This window comes from Habropoda laboriosa, unplaced genomic scaffold (genome assembly GCF_001263275.1).
Source record: "Habropoda laboriosa isolate 0110345459 unplaced genomic scaffold, ASM126327v1 scaffold5, whole genome shotgun sequence".
Lineage (NCBI taxonomy): Eukaryota > Metazoa > Arthropoda > Insecta > Hymenoptera > Apidae > Habropoda > Habropoda laboriosa.
Window position 1 is genome coordinate 1345501 of NW_017100161.1, and position 17395 is coordinate 1362895.

Genomic DNA, 17395 nt, shown 5'->3' on the forward strand with positions numbered 1-17395 from the left:
CGTCGATACTGTTACTTCAGGTGAAAATCGTTTGCTCGAAGTGGAAGATGAAGTTTGTTTTAAATGAAAATTCAAAGTAGATGAGTTTAAATGGTTGATTGCGTTAGGTGTGAGTGTTGAGGGTTGCAAGAGGAAAGCTGTGAAAAATAATTAAGCTCATGGCTGGAAAGACAACACTAGGAAGAGAAACGGTAAAGCCCGCTTCCTCCACCGTAGCCTTTGTTCAAGAATCACACCGTACCACGCCGAGAAGCGGCAAGTACAGCACGCTCCTGGGGTATATTACAGCCTCTGGAGAGGTGGCGGAATATCAGGATACACCTTTTCCAGCCATTGTGCGCCTCTGAAGGGCGTACAATGGCCGTGGAGCGAGTCCCGTATTGTGTCTACAGCTCGACGAAATAGTTCTCTGCGATTCTCTCTCTGGCGCCCGCGTTCTCTCACCCTCTTTCTCTTGCTCTCAATTCTCGCCACCCGTTTCCATCGTTGCTTCTCTTTCCTTGACTGCAGGTTAAAGAGAAAGGGGAGTACCGCACGCTCCAAGCATCTGCCCCCGAAAGAGGCTGGTAAATCCACGAAAGCCACCCGAAATCCCCCGCAATCCTCTTCGAGATATATAATGGGCTGTAATAACTTTTTAGCCTTGTGCATTAGCGGCGCGAATTGAACTCACTCCGGAACCATAATCGAGTAAGTGCCTCGATTGTGGCCGTTCTATAGTGGCAATGGTTGAGGATATTATCTGCTCATTGGCGGTGACAGCGCAATCAATGGTAATATCCAATATTTTGTGAAAAATAAAAGCCTTGATTTTTTAGAAAGATGTATTATTTTAGTGATTTTCAAAAGTCAGCTTAGTAAATTGACTTTCTCTGATTTTCAAACGACACTCGCGAACCACAAATAATTTCACGCTATTCTCCAAGTTCCCAAAGATTCTCCACGCATCTTCATAACCGTAAACCGGACGTGCATAAAAAAGCCTCGCGAATTAGCATGAGTCTGGCACATACCTCGCGGTCCACGATCGTTGAAACGTTAAAAAAAAGTTCGTATCGAGAATCGAAGCAGCAAAGGTGGTATTTAAAGCGTGGAAATTAACCCGGACCCGTGGCAGAAAATTTAAGTCCATCCCGACGTCGTGGTCGTCGACGAGAGGGTAGAGAACTGTCAGAGGGTGGTGGAGGCGAAGAGAGGAGTGGCGGCTTTACCGGCGAAATGCGATAAAGTTGGCGTAGAGGTAATTTGAGTATAAAGTTTTATTCGCAATAATTTAGCCGCGCGTAGAAACGGGGGTTGGTGGATTGTAGGAGAAGGGGTGGAAGGTGGGTGAAAGAGGGTTACAGAGGTGCTCGCCCTCCCCCGGGGGAAGCGTACAGGAGCGCGGGTCATATATTTGATGGGATACTTGGCATAAAGTCGCGCATAAAAGTAATGCCAACATTAAAGTTTGTGGTTCCAGAGCCGTGGCATGGCTGAACCTCATCCTCTTGCCACCCGTACGTAGCCCAACTATTCTGCTCCTACTCTCGGAACGTCTCCACGATTTTACGTTGGTCCCGAGAAGGTGGCCGACCGGGGAGTGTCTTAAAGTATCGACCTACCGGCGTTACCAGCCGTTATGCTTCATACTCCGCGGTTCACGTTATAGACCCCATCGTTTCTGTCGTACCACAGATAATCCGTTTTATGCGATTTTACTAGCAAAGTAAACAATCGCTTGTGGTATCGCTGAATGCAGCTCCTCGTGGTGTTCGAGGTGTAATCTTGAATGTTTGAGGAGAGAGCAGAACAGAGATAGGTACTCTGTGTTGCTGGTGTGATAAGAAAGCTAGAAATGTACTTAACGTATTGTTTCAGCGAAGTGAAACGGTGGTTAACCTAATCTGTTGCTAGGTGAAACTGACCATCAGCTTGTTCTGAGCAATTTTGTCATACTATCACTCTTTAACGAAATACTTATATACCTATGATTATGCAAGGTGTTCTAGCAATCGTGATAAAATGAAAAAGAAAGATTCCCTATGAAAAAATGAAATTTTTGGGTAAGAGGCTTCTAGAAGAAGCTACGCAAAACCTTTATTTTTTCATCAGAAATTACGTTTTGTACAGGTCCTTGCGTTTCATTTTTATTCATGCATCGATCCATCCGTTTGAACGAGCTGAGATCACTGAAATAGCAGTTCTGCAAGTTAACCACGAACCCACAGAGCACATAGGTGATTCTTACTGCACAAGGATCGACTCGACAACAGATTAATTTCGATCACCATTGGAACAAGCCGCCTAATCGTCCATTTATCTGCCCGATCGCGATTTAAGCGGTATCCGAACGGCGTCCACAGGCACGGAACGAAGGCCAAGGAAAGTTGAGCTCGTGAGGGCGGTTGGTGGCACTTCAGGCTAGATAGTCGAGCAGTTTAGTTCAGGAGTGGCCGTTGGGGAACGATCTGATGGCGCCAGGGGAGGCATAGCTTCTTCCCACGTGGCACCCTCGACACGCTCTACCCTCATAATTCTGCACGGCCTTCTTCCAGGCGCCACCTCTGGTTTCTCCAAGGCGTCACAGCCGCGAGAGGAACAGAGAAGACCGAAGGGAGAGCAATATTCCCTCTTTGCTCGCTGCCGCGAAGGATTGGCGAGTTTCTGTACACCCCATCCTACTCGTGAATGGAAACCGCCATGTGATTTTCCAGCAGCGACAGTTTCAACCCTCTTTCTTGGCTGGCGATGGGGGCCGCAAAGACGACCGGGCGTTATTCAAAATTCCGTGAGAGAATATCGAAGCAGATTAATCAGCCTGTGTCTAACAGCGGTGTACAAGTGAAAATAATAAATGGGAATAATAGAAAAGCAGTGTAGGTAACAGGAGAGATTAATTGCGAATTTTTTAATCAACTTTGGTTCAGTCTTTTAATTAATAGACCTTCGTTTTAAAAAATGTTTTCAATCGAGAGAAACTTGGGAAGATTTCATTGATTTTTGCATAGAAGTGAATGGAAGACCCAAATTTATAAATTTCGCTGGGGTTAATTTCATCGACTGAATTGAAATTCCGCTTAGTTTAATTTTGCATCTTTGATAACATTTACGAATTCTGCAATCCCAAAAACACGAGAATACCAATTTTTACGAAAACCGTACGAAATTATGAATTTTGGCCAGCTTTTCACGAAATGGCACCACTGTGCGACGTCGCGGTCCATGGACCGCAACGACGTTAGAAAATAGAAAGAGAGGCTGGATGATTAGACGAGGCACAATGACACCGGAAGAGGGGCAAAGAACGCAGGAATTGAACAAGAAGGGAAAAACATTGTAGCGGCAGTGAAATGTTGGGGTTTCATGGTACGAACTTCATTCCCATCCTCTGCTCGATTTTCCCGTCGACCTCCAACCATAAAAGGACTGTCGACCAGCTTCGACTGTACTCTCCCTTCTCTACGAATCGATACTTGCCTCACCGTTGTTCGAAAAATTTCCCTCTTTCTTCGCGAGTAACGAAAAATCCGAATTTTCTCTCTCAAAAAAAAAAAAAAAAAAATGAAGTAAAAAAGACTGTTCGTTCGTCAAACCGTTTCTTACGGTTGGAATAAATGTTAGGCTGGTTACATAAATCATGCAACGCGTATTCCAAGCGAATCGCTAACGGTCGTTGATACTTATGAATGCATCGATAACAAACGGAACAGCGGCGAACGCGATGCTAATTAGAAGATAGGAAACGGCTCGTGTACGAGCCGGAGTTTCAGCGAAAAAGCTCCCGTTTATTCGGGCCCTCGAAACGCGGCGTGTGGCAACGGTTCGCACCATCTGTACACCGATAAAATCTGCACCTGTTGTGCGGACGCTCCGGCGTCGTTGCGCTTATTAGATCGTCGATCGCGCCGCCGCTCATTATACCCGCTGCCCCGGCGCAACTTCCCCGCGCGTTTTATCGCGCTTCGCGGAAGCCCGCGCGCGACCGCTCGCCCGATTTCCATCGCTCCCGGATCGCTCGTTTCATCGCGGCTAAATCAAAGTCCCTTGCGCTCGAGTAATTAAAACGAGCAATGCCGGTGGGGCCATTAACGGTCTGTTGAAACCAAGCCTCTTTGTTCCCTTTTCACAATGACCGGTACGAAAAAAGAAAGTGAAAAATTCGTGGTAAACGGGGATAGTTTATTGGGACATCTAACCTTGTCTGATGCTCTCTGCATTATCTCAAATGCGAAATGAACTTTAATTTGATAAGAAGGTTTTATGAAAAGACCAAACTCTTCTTGGTGACATAGAAGAAATTTAATTTCTAGGAAAAAAACTACTCGGGTATATCAGATAGTAAAAGTAATTCGGGCCAACGAAGCTTAGAAAAAGATTATTTTAATAAATTATTCACATATAATTAGATGAATTTAGAAAATTGTTCTGGAAAAAGATAAACATCGTACCTGTATTATTAAAATTCATTCAGTGGTCAAGGATTATACATTAAAATCAAACTTGCATTAACAACAGGACCATTATTCTATTAATTTTCGTACCTTAACATACATCTTCGTGTTTAATCCACAATCTGCAATTCAACGAATTATCATACGGTCTGAAACCATAGTACGACCATACTGGCATTTGCTAGAATTTAGACATCAGGTGGCTCAACGATTTAGGATCGCGTCTACCCGGCGTCACCCTCGAGTCTAACCCTGATAAGGATCGTTGCTAATTGTTGCGAATTGGCGAAGGTGGCGAACGAGCCAGGGAGATCGGGCAACAGGTGTCATCTGATTGATCGCCGTAGCTCGCACCCCCACGATTACCTAGCCCACAAACACATCCACGCCGGAAACGAACGACTTAATGTCGATCCATTACGCGCTCGCCCATTACCGCGCGAAACCGCTGACCCATTATCCATAGAAACCTTTCAAATATCGAAAATCAGCCAATATCAACCGCTCTACCTTAATTACCGCGCTAACCAATAACACGAAACATCGATAAGCAACAGATTCCCTTCTGCGTGACAGACAAGATTATCCTACGATGGAGATGGCTAATTTTCTACGACTATACTTTCCTATAAACTCAAGTAAAATGAACCACTCTACCCTTTCAAACTCCCAAATACGTCACCAACTGAAGTACAGCATCCGACCCAAAAGATCGGTAAGCGAAATATAAAAGAATTCCATTGAACTCTGAGATTCGATCGGCAACTCCATCCCAAGCCAGAGAATTCCATTTCTCCTCGTCCTACGCTCATCGCCGAAGCTTCCATCGGCTTCGAAACGCGTCCAGCTAGCGGTACCCGGTCACTTCCGCTCCCCGGGACCGGCCAAGCCCGAGAGGGCGTAGTCGAACGGAAATCGGCGCCTCCGGGCAGCTTCTTCCGCGAGGCGGACCGCCGCGTACGGTACGCGGTTAGGTTAGGCGGCAACAAGCGGCACGCGGCGAGATTAACAACGTCGCGCGGTGAATATTCGCCCAGGATAATTGATACCGACGTCGGAGGACTGGCTGACCATTGAAACCGCACGCACAATATATCATGGATAATAAGCAGTCGGTGCACCGCCGGATGACGGCACAGAAGAGGGGGCGACGGGGCTAACAGCAGGGGGGAGGAGGCACACAGGACTTCGTTATAGCTGCCTGATGTCTGCGGACTCCTTGATGCGATTATGATACGCGACCGTTCCGCAGAGTCACGTAGCTATTCTATATATCGAAGGTGGAGGCGCGCTCCGACGGCTCCGTGCGGAACAATGGCGAACGACACGCGTTGTTACTGTACTGGTTACGCACACTCCTATACACCAGAGGTTCACGTGGTTCGTGACAGTGACAGAGCCTGTAAAGAGAATTCTGATGCGTGTTGCTCGAAAGTATGTGCATACACGCGGTAGGTACTAGAGAGTGGACGCGGGCAAGTGAACCGAGTAATCGTAATTAATCATCCGGCAACTGGATACCGGATGTTACGTACCACTGTAAATCTAACGAAGCTTGGATCTTGTAGATTATCGTTATAAAATGCGTTAATTTAAGACCTTCTGAAACTTTCGTCCTTGCAAAAGATCGCATTTACCTGTCGAATTCTATTGTTACAAATTTCACGTGTAAGTTAACCCTTTACTTTTCGTCAAAGACTTAACAAGAAAATTCTTTCAGTCCCTTGTTGAATTGATCTCACACCATAGTCACACCTAAGGTCCAGTTCCATTAGGCGGTAGAACACGATGAAAACCGCAAAGAGAAAGAGGTGCTCTATTGCGGCCATTTTAATGACTAAGTAATCCTATACACACTGGCGGTCCATTGTCCGCAGAATCGTGAGGAACAAAGCGGCGGAGAAGGCGAAGCACGCGCATCAGCAGCAGCAGGCGCAGCAGCAGCAAGGTCAGCAACAAGGTCAACCTGGATCAGGTGGTTCCGTGTCGGTGATAGCCCATGCACCTGCAACGGCGGCGGGTCACCCAGCGGCGACCGCTCCCAACGCTTACAGCATCAGCGGCATCTTGGGAATCCCGGCGCACCATCAGGACCCGAACGGCAACAGCATCAAGAGAAAACGCACCGACGACGGTGAGTCATTGAATTCTACGATGTCGATGATCCCTCGACCCGCGATCGTTCTTCCGCTACCATCGCCGATGACTCTCGCGATCGAAATAAATCGCGCGTTCATCGTTTATTTTACTTTGTCATTTTTGCATTTTTATTTTTAAATAGTAATTTCTTCCTTCGTTCATACTTTTTTTTAATTTTACTGGCTGTAGAATCTAAAGGGAAGAGTATGTTTTGAAGAGATAATTTTGGATCGTGGATAAGAATATGTGGATATCGTTTTTACTTGTGTCAGGTGTGAAGTTGAAAATGAAGAGTGTACCGAGCGCGATGGTAGGGATATTAAAAAAGGCAAAAATGGCGGAGGAACTTATGTAAACGTCAGATCGGATCGCAGAAGGCGTCGCGGCTACATTTCACTGGCGATTGTTGGCCGAGGGGGTTATATAAGGCCGGGCAAGAAACGAGATATCGCTTAGATCGACGTTACAGCCGAGTAAATCGGCACGAGTTTCGCCGGGCTGCGAAACAATGGAGAAGTTGGACTGTTTCGCGAGACGATGATACCCGCGGTGACGGTACACCGGTCGTACCAGTCAATTTGTAAGATTCTATTGTCTCCACCCCCTGGAGAAATTCGGAGCTTTCGGTGTCGTGTGAAAGGGTTGCTGAATTGAACTTTATGTTTCACGTTTCCAAATTCAAACGTGACAATGAAAAATTCTATCTCCAGTGAAATTTCGTTTTAGCTCCAATTTCGATCTTCGTCTTAAAAAGAACTGATTACCAAATACAAACTGTGTGCAGTAATTTAATTCTAATTAATTCTTGAAACGCAAATTTCAACACGCAAAAGGATACTTTCAAAAACACTTGAACCCAACATATCAGCCCCAAATATAATACAAATTCCAACAGCTCGGATCGTCGAACCCTAAAAATTCTTTCCTCGGTTCGCTATCAACCCCCCGAATCTCAATTATCAATTAGAAACGTATCCAAACATATCGTGACCCAGATCGAGCCAAATCCGATCGACGATCTTACTATACCGCGATCGAACGATGTGTCGACTGTTGCCTCGTCCCGACCAAGATTAGCTACACACACAGCGAGTGTATCAGTCAAACGTCGAGCAGCACGTGCCGCGATTCATTCTGCTGTCATTGCGTGAATAACGTGTCCCGAAATATTCTCGACACGTGCCACTCGACACGTGACCGACGAAACTCCGGAGTTGCATTTCGGACGCGTAGGATCCCACAACGATTCTCTGCTCGTTCCTCGAGGTGCGAACTGCTAGCCGCGAGGCGGTCCACTTTTTTCTACCCAAATCGAATCGTGCCACCCTTTTCGTTTCTCTGCCATTAATTTCCTCGTGATCCGTGACTAATTATTTTGACCTCTACGAAACAATGGAACGGAGATTTGCAGCTTGAAATTAGGAGCTGAACCCTGAATCCATCGAAGGTTTGGTTGATTACAGAGAGTGTTGAAAGAAGGGTTGATAAACGCGGTAGAAGAATCATTCCGTGAAATTTAGGATATTTACACACACACTTAAAACCACTCTGTATAGTCAAACGAACTCAAACCCCTCCAGAAGAGCCCCTAAACCAAAACTGTTACAACTCCCAAGCATCTCAGCACCCCTTACCCAATTTCCATTTTTACGAAGACCACTATGGGTAACGTGAACCCTAAGTCCGACCAATCCGAACGAACGTATAATCCACTCTGTTCCTATCGCTCAACCCGAAATATCCAACAGAAGTGCTAGGCAAATCTCCTATCTAACGTTCCAAGTGATTCAATCGCATTCTTCGTACCTCTATCTCTGCGTACACGGTAAAACCAAACTAACCTAAACCGAAGCAAACTAACGTTCAGTCTCGTTCCACGAATAACTCCACGTATTTTCCAGCCGAAAAAAAGACGAAAAAACGGACACACACTCGAGTACAGTAGCCCGTGAACGTTCCAGCGTATGGAGGGAATCTCGCAAATTCCCGATCAAAGTCCCACGAGCGAGTTTCGCGAATGTACAAAGAGAGAGAGAGAGAGAGAAGGACGTATCGATTCGTACATCGCGAGCCGGCTCGCGCAGCGATGCCGATGGTACGCGAGTAATTCGATATAATCGGATTATGAGAGCGGCGATATGCGGTCGCAAAAGTGGTCGCGTCCGCGGCGAGAGCACTCAGTGTTTTGCGGCCGGCTGAGGGGTACGCGTATTAGATTATAAACTTCACAGACCACAGCGGCTTCTATCCCTCGCCAGCGACACATTAGTCTCTCCCTGTCCTCCGGGAGATCATCGAAGCTATTCTCGCGAGCCCGCGCCTCTTAACCGGCTGGAATTTCAACGAGCGAGCCGCGGCGAGACTCCACGATCTGCGGTGAACGGTCGTACCGGTTACATTGTACAATCTTGTGCAAAAAGAGAGCATCGCGACGATCGAAACGGAACAAACTCCACGATATGTGGACTCGATTGCCGTTTAGGCCTTTTCCTCTTTTTTCTCTTTCTCTCTGTCCAAATGATAGCCGGAACATCGGTAGACCACAAATTTGTATTCCTTTTTGCACGCGCAAGAGGCAAATTGACGGTATCATTTGGCTCAATTTGTGGACATTTCGAGTTTATTTATACAAGGTGCGCTTGGTACGATGGTATGCAGAGTAAGAGGAAAGGAATTTGCATTTTTTCCATGCTCCTGGAGAATTCCGTGATTTCAGGTGAACGGTTAGAGGATCGAACATGGCGGACGGAAGTCAGGCGTGCTATACGTGATTGATGGTCGTTCTTGAACCTTTCTTACGATATTTCCCGAATACTAAAGATTAGCTAGCTTGACATAAAGAAAATGCACCTTCCACAAAATTTTTGACGAGATAGAATGAAAAACCAGTTGGATCATTTCTTCCTAACTCGAAAGACACTTTTCCGGAGAGGTTAATAAGCTCGAAATTGCGAAGCATCGAATCGATTAATCGGCAACGTTTGCTACCAGAAAATGCACCCAGAATTGAAAGGCTGAAATCAGTTGAGCGTGTATCGACAGCGTTATTTATGCGTTCGTCGTCGATTCGAAGACGCGTACTCGATTCGAAGAATCCCCGGGGCTTATTACGAATTTACGAACAAACCTCTCGGGGGAAGCATTGCAATCTATCGGGGCTGTTTGTTGTCGCGTTACATCTGCGCGCTTTTCCCCATGCAGAAGTCGAAAAGGCCGGCGTTGTCCCACCCTATAGAGCCGCGGACCGTGGGGGACGAACACCGGGACCAGATTCACCCTATACTCCATTATTACCCGTGTATTGTATTGCTTAACATTGACTCAATTGCTTTCGAATAACGCTCGAGCCTAGCTTACCCGCTCTGGCTCTCTCTCTCTAGCGCGCGCACGCTTTTGCCCTCTAGAACATCAATCGAATTATTCGATTTACTGCTCTTTTCGGGGGGAGAAACGCTGACCTTCCTTCCGCCATAACTCAACCACTGTCAAATCTGTCGAGGACCAGTGACCGTAATTTTGCAGAAGCTACAAGAATTTGCATTAGACAGCACAACAGCCAGTGTACGTTGTGTATATACACTCGATGAATTTATGGACCGATCGAACACACACACATACACACAAAATCCTAATCTTCCACTTTCTCTATCGTTCCATCTATCAGAAAATTCCGATTCACCGTTGGATAACCATGTCGAAGACGGTTCCAATTAATCGATACGTTTCCCAATCCTTACCGTACACACCTAGACAAAACCAAATTCAAACCAATGTCCATTTTAAACGAATTCTCGTAACACGTTTCCCCCCTAAACTCTAATGAAATCTGGCGGCAGCAACGTTACACGAAAACCAACGGCAGACAACGAGCACCGAGAGAGAGAGAGAGAGAGAGGACGAGAGCACGATTAACTCGGCCGATCGAATCGTAAAATTCAAGCAAGTTCATGGAAGCCCACGGTACCGGTGTGCCGTGTTTGAAACGGGGGTTTTATAGCGGTCCAGGAACAAACCCTGCCGGTCGAATGGTCGGGACCGTCGGCCGGCCGGACAATCACAACTTGACAGGGAGGTTTAACGAGCCCTATGCTACGTACTCCACCCATCTACCCTCGGATGGTCATTTAATTATTCGAGATACCCGAACGTTGGACCATCTACCCCCACTCGGCGAGCCTCGTCCGTTTTCCCCCTTCTACCCCGTGGGCTGGAATCGTTGGTCAGTTTCATCCTCCTTCCACCACCGCCGCCATCCAACCACCCACACCAACCCCTCGCGACCGCCACTAAAAGGGTATAGCGGTATTCCAGCAGCACAGACTCCTGCCACCCCCCCGCGTCCGCCAAACCCACACCCACCGATGTACCGACACTCGTCCCACGTGCTTGTTTCTATATTAAACCGACGGGATGGCCGGGAGATAATAAAGACATATAATGGAATCGAAATTGTTTCTCTATCTATCAATGCCATACACCGTCTCTATACCGTCGCCTGTGTTCCACCCCCGTCGGACAGATTCAATTTAGTTTCGCGCGGCCACGTTTAATTTGTGTCTTGATTCGGGGGTAATACGCGGACCACGTATGCCTCCCTCGCGTAGATAGAGTCATAGGGGATAACCGGTCGGTTGAAAGATCACCGCAAACACGTACACCTTACAATTCATACCGTTCCCAAATGTGTGAATTGGAAGAACACGGTTTCCGGCGTTTCGTTCTGCGTATCTGCTATCCGGGGATATATAAAATTGACGCGTGTATACGGTTAAGGTGTGACTAAAAGTAACAAGACTGCATTGCAGATGGCCGTTTGATTGCAGACGACAACCGAGACCTGAACGATCATCCGGAAGACGACCTGAAGAGACAGAGAAGCAACTACAACGGTGATCAACTGTACTCAAACGTACGTATTCTTACACTTTTAACCCCATTTACCTACCTCTCGAAAGAGAGAAGAAAAGTCTTAGAAAAGGTACCTCTCCCTCCCGGATTCTACGTGTAACACCTAAGTCAATCGGTACGAGCATTCTCAGTGTTACAAGTAGCCCGTTCTACCCGACACTCGAACTTTGCCTCGAGCATCCGGCTTCTGTTGCAGCTGTGGTCGAGTAAATGGAGCATCAAGGACGAGCACAAGCTCCTGAGCGAGCTCGGCGGTGGCGGCGGCGGTGGCGGAGGCGGCGGTGCTAGCGGCGGCACGAACGGCGCTGGGGCAGGAGGAGGCGGCGGCGGTGGAGGAGGTGGTGGAGGAGGTGGCGGCGGAGGAGGCGGAGGTGGCGGTGGCGGAGGTTACTACGAACACGGAGGATTCCCCGGGAACGCGATTGCCACCTCCGCCGAGCTCTACGACTCCCTGGGCACCATCAGCACGATGACGCAAGCGCAAACGCCCCATCTCTACACCCCGCCCATAGGGGGCACCATAGGTGAGCGACTCGTTCTCTCTTTCTCTATCTCACTCACTCTCTCTATCTTTCTCTCTCTATTCACCCTCCTTGCACACCCTCCTAGTTCTCTCTCTCTCTATATCTCACTCACTCTTCTAATATTCTCTCTCTCTCTCTGTCTCGTTCACTCTCTCACTATCTCTCTTCTCCCTCCCGCGTACATCTATCCTTCGCACAAAATCCCGGACACAGTGTGTGCACCACAACCTCTTGTATATAATACTCCCTTTCCTAAGTCGACCTCCAGCAAACCACCATCGTCTCCTCTCCTCTCCACCACCGTTCTCCTTCGTCGTTTGCTCTCGCCTGGCCACCACCTCTCTCTCTCCCGTTTCTCAACGAATATTCCTTCTCTCCATTTGCCCACCTCTCTTCACACAACCTGTCCTACCTCCTCCACAACCTCAAACCTGTACGCTTATTATTGCGGCTTACGTCTTGCTTTGCATACCCATATCGGCTAAATACATGGCTTTAATAATGCATGAGCTGTGCTGAGCAGCGGCTACGGTGCAAGAAGAGGTGGCGGAACGCTCCACTCGGTGGTCTCTCTATCTCTCACTCTCTCTCTCTCTCTCTGTCTCTATCTGTCTCTATCTGTCTCACTCTCTCTATATACCACTCGATGTTCTCACAGCTTCAGGGGTGTATCTCTCGCTACACTCACTGTCTCCACCTAATCTCGTCTCTACTTTCGGCTCTTTCGAGAAACACTTTCGCTTCAGAACACCTGCAACGACACACCACGCCGTGCGTAGGCTTTTATTTGATGGTACAGGGGACGAAATCCTGTTTGTTGTTGTTTCCCCCCTCTCTCTCTCTCTCTCTCTCTCTCTACTCTTTTTGTTTACCATCTTCTAACTCTAGTCTAGAACAAGACACTCGATCGAATCTTTCTTTCTTCCATCAATCGTTCGTTCGTCTATACAGTCTCTCTCGCTCTCTGCTCCATTTCTGTCCTCCTTGAGCCGTTTAACGGCGGTCGATCAACGGCGGAGCGTACTGCTGGAAAACGCTATCGAAAAACAACCGTTGGAAAATTGTGTGTGTGACGACTTGGTTATAATGTGTACATACATCCACACACACACAGAGGTCTATGTACAAAACGAACTTTCTCCGGGTGGCACGTGTTGCGAGCAACTCGGTCACGCCGCTGCACGTCGCGGAATTCTTTCGGTCGGTGCTTTTCGGAATGGACGAAGCGAGCCGTGTAACGGCCGCTTCATCTCATGAAATTCAATCGGGGGATCTTCACGGCGGGATCGAAGAATTTTTGAAGGACGACGCGGCCGGGCCAAGTCGATTCCACGGCTTGCTGGCTAGCGCCGTTAATATGTACGAGCCGAACGTTTCCACGGAACGAGATTCTTGATCTCGAGTTCGCGGAGAGCAACGATCAACCCCTCTAGTCTACGACGTTCCATTCGAAAGTGTGCTCGGAGGGCGTGACAACGACCTACCGAAATCGTTGGAAATCTCGCGTCGATAATTGACCACGGTTACAGTTTATATACTCGTATACGATTCTGTGAGGAAATTCCCCGGGGGTGAAATCGCGTGTCGGTGTTCGGACGTTCCGCCTTGATCGCCAGCCAACGATACGTAAATCGCAATAACGGAAAAATGGGGATCCCTTAATAGCAGGTGGTACTTTGACGCCGCTCGCGCCACTGACGATGCAAGAACTAAAATTGAGCCAAACATTGGACGGGGCTAACATGTCTCCTTACCACACCACCGGTGAGTTCGCCACCTCTTTAGTTCTCTTTACGGATCCACCTTGGGTCCCAACAAACATATTGCGCTACAGCCTACCTTTCTCGAACCGCCTTAATTCAACGATTCGTGTCTAATAACTAATACTCCCGTATACATGTACCTGTTTTACTTTTTTTGTCTTTTTTCTTGTCTTTTTTTGGAATGTAAACACAAGAATTGTACTAAAAAAAAACGAAGGGAAAATTCCTCCTTTGTTCATCCACGATTATCCTCCCACCTTGGAAATACACCGAAAGAGTATATTTTCAACAACACCACCGCTATCTCACCGTTACGAACGTTTCCTTCGTTAGAAACGTTTCGAGAAAGTCGAGAAGATCCATATAATGTACAGAGAGCATAATTGCACCCATTTTCCCTTGTCAAGAAATCGCATGTAGACAATTACGGCCGCCACTCTCCATAAGAAAGTGTCCGCGCGGCTGTGTAAAGAAAAAAAAACGGTAGAGAATTTCTAAACCGAGATTATTCTCCGCGTAACGATTCACCGTTGTCCCGTCGCACACCCTCTCTCGAAAATCACCAAACCGAAAAATCCTTGTTACCACCCCCACACCCCCACACCCTCTTGCTCTACTCAGAGACAATTTAATTAAGCTTTAGACGTAAGGCGCTGATCGTTAGCTAGTGCTTGACTCGAATGTCGTGTTGTGTTGTGCATGGCCATAGCAGAGAGCAGTACCGTCGCAGTGTCGTATGTGGGGGTGGGGGCCGGCGGGGGCGAGCAGAGTCCCCCGATTTCGTTGCAGAACGAGACAAACGCCACCCCCGCGGCCCCCAACACCCCTGGAGGGGATCCCGGACTGACGGTCTTGCAGCCGCCAGTTTCTCAGCCCCAGGTAGCATCTGCGATACCACCGTACTCCACGATGCTTCCAAGTTTCGGACACTACGCCACCGGTGAGTATTAACGGAGAACAGCCAAATGTGTTTCCAGCTTCTCGTTCTTTCTACCGATGATAAAAAAGCAACGTGACCCCGGGTGCAAGTTGACCGCGGGGTTCACGCGGAGGGTAAGTCAGAGAGCTGTAGCGGCGGATCTGACTTACCAGCTTTTGTAGATAAACGGCGAATTATTGCCGACATGTGCTAACTTGCTGATTTAAAGAAGGAAACGCGTAAAGAAATCCGACTGAGAATGTAGATCGCTTATCTTGAGATTCCGAGTTGAACGTGAAGTAGAATGAAGGAATTGTTTCTTATTTGTATTTGTTTGTTTTTGTTTTGTTTTTTTTTCGTATTAACCATCGGGAAGTTGTGTTTTAGTTTAACGTGTTTTTATTCGATGGTTTGTTTAGGTGGTGGTGACTACGCGTACAGCGCGGCGTATTCTCAATACTCGAGCGCACCGTACAGCGGCTACGGTTATGGAGCAGCGACAAGCGGGTTGCTCAGTAAGTAAACAGTGAGTATGAGTACCGATTAGATTAGGGTCAACGAAATGCCAAGTACTAACTCATCGATAGGTTATAATACGATCGATATCTCGTCGAGACCACGGACAATGATATCGTGTGTATAACTATGTTTTTCGCTTGTTGCACCGTTGGAAAGAACGCTCCTCTGGCACAATCGGATCTAAACTTTCTAAAACTGAAGAAACCCGCCGACTATTTTATTACGTTTCGAGATAAGATCGAGCACGTAAAAAAGCTCGTGGAATCGTGGACAGGCCGGTTTCAAAGTAGCCACCACTCTCGGATTTGCCCGCGCCTTTCATAACGGACGATTGCAGGCCCAATACTTGGTAGATCGCGATCACCTCTCGGTGAAATGTTGCGCGCGCACATATTCGGCGCACACAGAATGGATGGAATAATAAACAATTATTTGTCGGACACGCGATACGTTGTCTGGCCGTTCCTTGTACGTGACGTAACGCGTGTATACTGTACTACTCGACACCGTACAGACAAGCTGAAGTTTCGCGCCTCGACTTTTCCCCTTTCTAGAACTGGCTATTTCGCAACGTGCTCACGATGATAACTGACCCGAAATGGTGGCCGCGTGTGTCGAAAACGACAATTGCGCGCCACCAATGTCCAGTCGTATTTTAGGTCCCTGTTCTTCGTACAAAATCAACGATAATTCTATACTCGAACGAATAACTAGAAATGTATCATACCTACTGGTGGAAACTCTAACCTATTCGTGACACGTCACACTTGTCACGTGACATTTCAACCGAACGAATTTTGAACGAAGAACGTAATTGAAAACATCATAGCATGAAGAAATAAAATCCCCACGCCAGATGGCGCCAGGGCGTGTAATAATAAATCCTACCTTATTCCGCAGACTCCACGTACTACTACTGCAACGGGGACACGCTGGCGTCTTCCCACAACAATTCGCAGCAGGGCGGCGGATGTAACAACGCAGGTCCAGAGAACAGCACAGACGTGGCCAGCCGCTCGCCCTTGGCAGCTACCAGGGCGAGTAGCGGCGCGAGCGCGGCATCACCAACCGGAAGTGCATGCACAAAACCGGATCACACTTCCACGCCGACGGACCTTTATCTGGCCTGATTGATCGACGGTACAGAAAACCAACTCCGGGCAGGGTGTCTTCCTGGAGTGGGAAGAAGCAACCAACGAGTTCGGACGCCATATCAAGAGGAGCCACGCTGAAAATTAAGCAATGATCTCTTTTTAGTAACCGGTTCGAGGAACGAACAGCCACCGAACCGTTATCGTCAAATAAGATCGGAACACCGATAAATGCATGGCGAATAATCCCGTTAAGAAAACGAAAACGAAACAGAGGATGGAAAAGACGCCGAGGCGAATGTCACACGGCGGAGCAACCGTGGCCAGACACCGTTCGCGTCAATGCAACCGCGAGACACATGTTCACGATCGAGTCACGATCGCGTCCATAACCTATAAAACGCGTCGCGCAATTGGAGGTACGCCTCGAGACTCGACGCGAGAATCGCGAGAGAGATAGAGACTTTTTTGCAATTTAACGATACTTAACGACGATGGTTGAACCATCGGAAATGATCGTGCGAACGATACGTTCGTCGACATGCGACAGCGCTCAATTGGAACGAAACGATCGAACGCTGTTGACATTGGCGTGTCGTCGGATCGTGCACGTTTGCCAGCAATCGCGGTTTAAAAACGTATATTGTACAATGAGAGGATACCCTGTGTCGGGATAGAGGGACAGTTCGTTGTTCCTACTTCATGGAAACTCTGTAGCTTCGCCTACGTCGATGATCTTATTTACGATTCTGAAACGGACGGCAATGACTCGACGAGTGTCTGGTCCCAGCGACACTAAGGACGACGCTGTCGAGTCGCGCACGCGGTCGGGATTGCAGATTAACCCCGCGAGCGTGTTACCGACAGCGTCGGTACTCATGTAGAGAGTGCGCATAATCGTAGGTAGTTTAATTTAACGATCCTCAGTTAGCATAATTTCTACACAATGCCCGCGATCGGTCGTCCCTCCAAATGTGCCCGTGCATTCCAACCAACGCGAGTCTCTAGTGGTCGGACAACGATCACCGGAGACTACGAATGTAGTTGGGCACATTTGTTACCGACGGCGTTAGAACGTGTAAATATATATAAAGTGAAG

The 17395-nt window shown here is 47.8% G+C and overlaps 1 protein-coding gene across 1 annotated transcript in view; it reads left to right on the forward strand.

The window, feature by feature from the left end:
• The window catches only part of LOC108578374 (period circadian protein-like), a 35776-nt gene extending 19440 nt beyond the window's left edge, over positions 1-16336 (forward strand). Inside the window, exons 4-10 of the mRNA XM_017941696.1 lie at positions 6311-6567; positions 11396-11481; positions 11677-12004; positions 13670-13768; positions 14477-14707; positions 15106-15201; positions 16106-16336. Of these exons, the coding sequence (XP_017797185.1) occupies positions 6311-6567; positions 11396-11481; positions 11677-12004; positions 13670-13768; positions 14477-14707; positions 15106-15201; positions 16106-16335 (1327 nt within the window). The 3' untranslated portion in view covers position 16336. The remainder of the gene's footprint in view (positions 1-6310; positions 6568-11395; positions 11482-11676; positions 12005-13669; positions 13769-14476; positions 14708-15105; positions 15202-16105) is intronic.
• The last annotated feature ends 1059 nt before the right edge of the window (positions 16337-17395 follow it).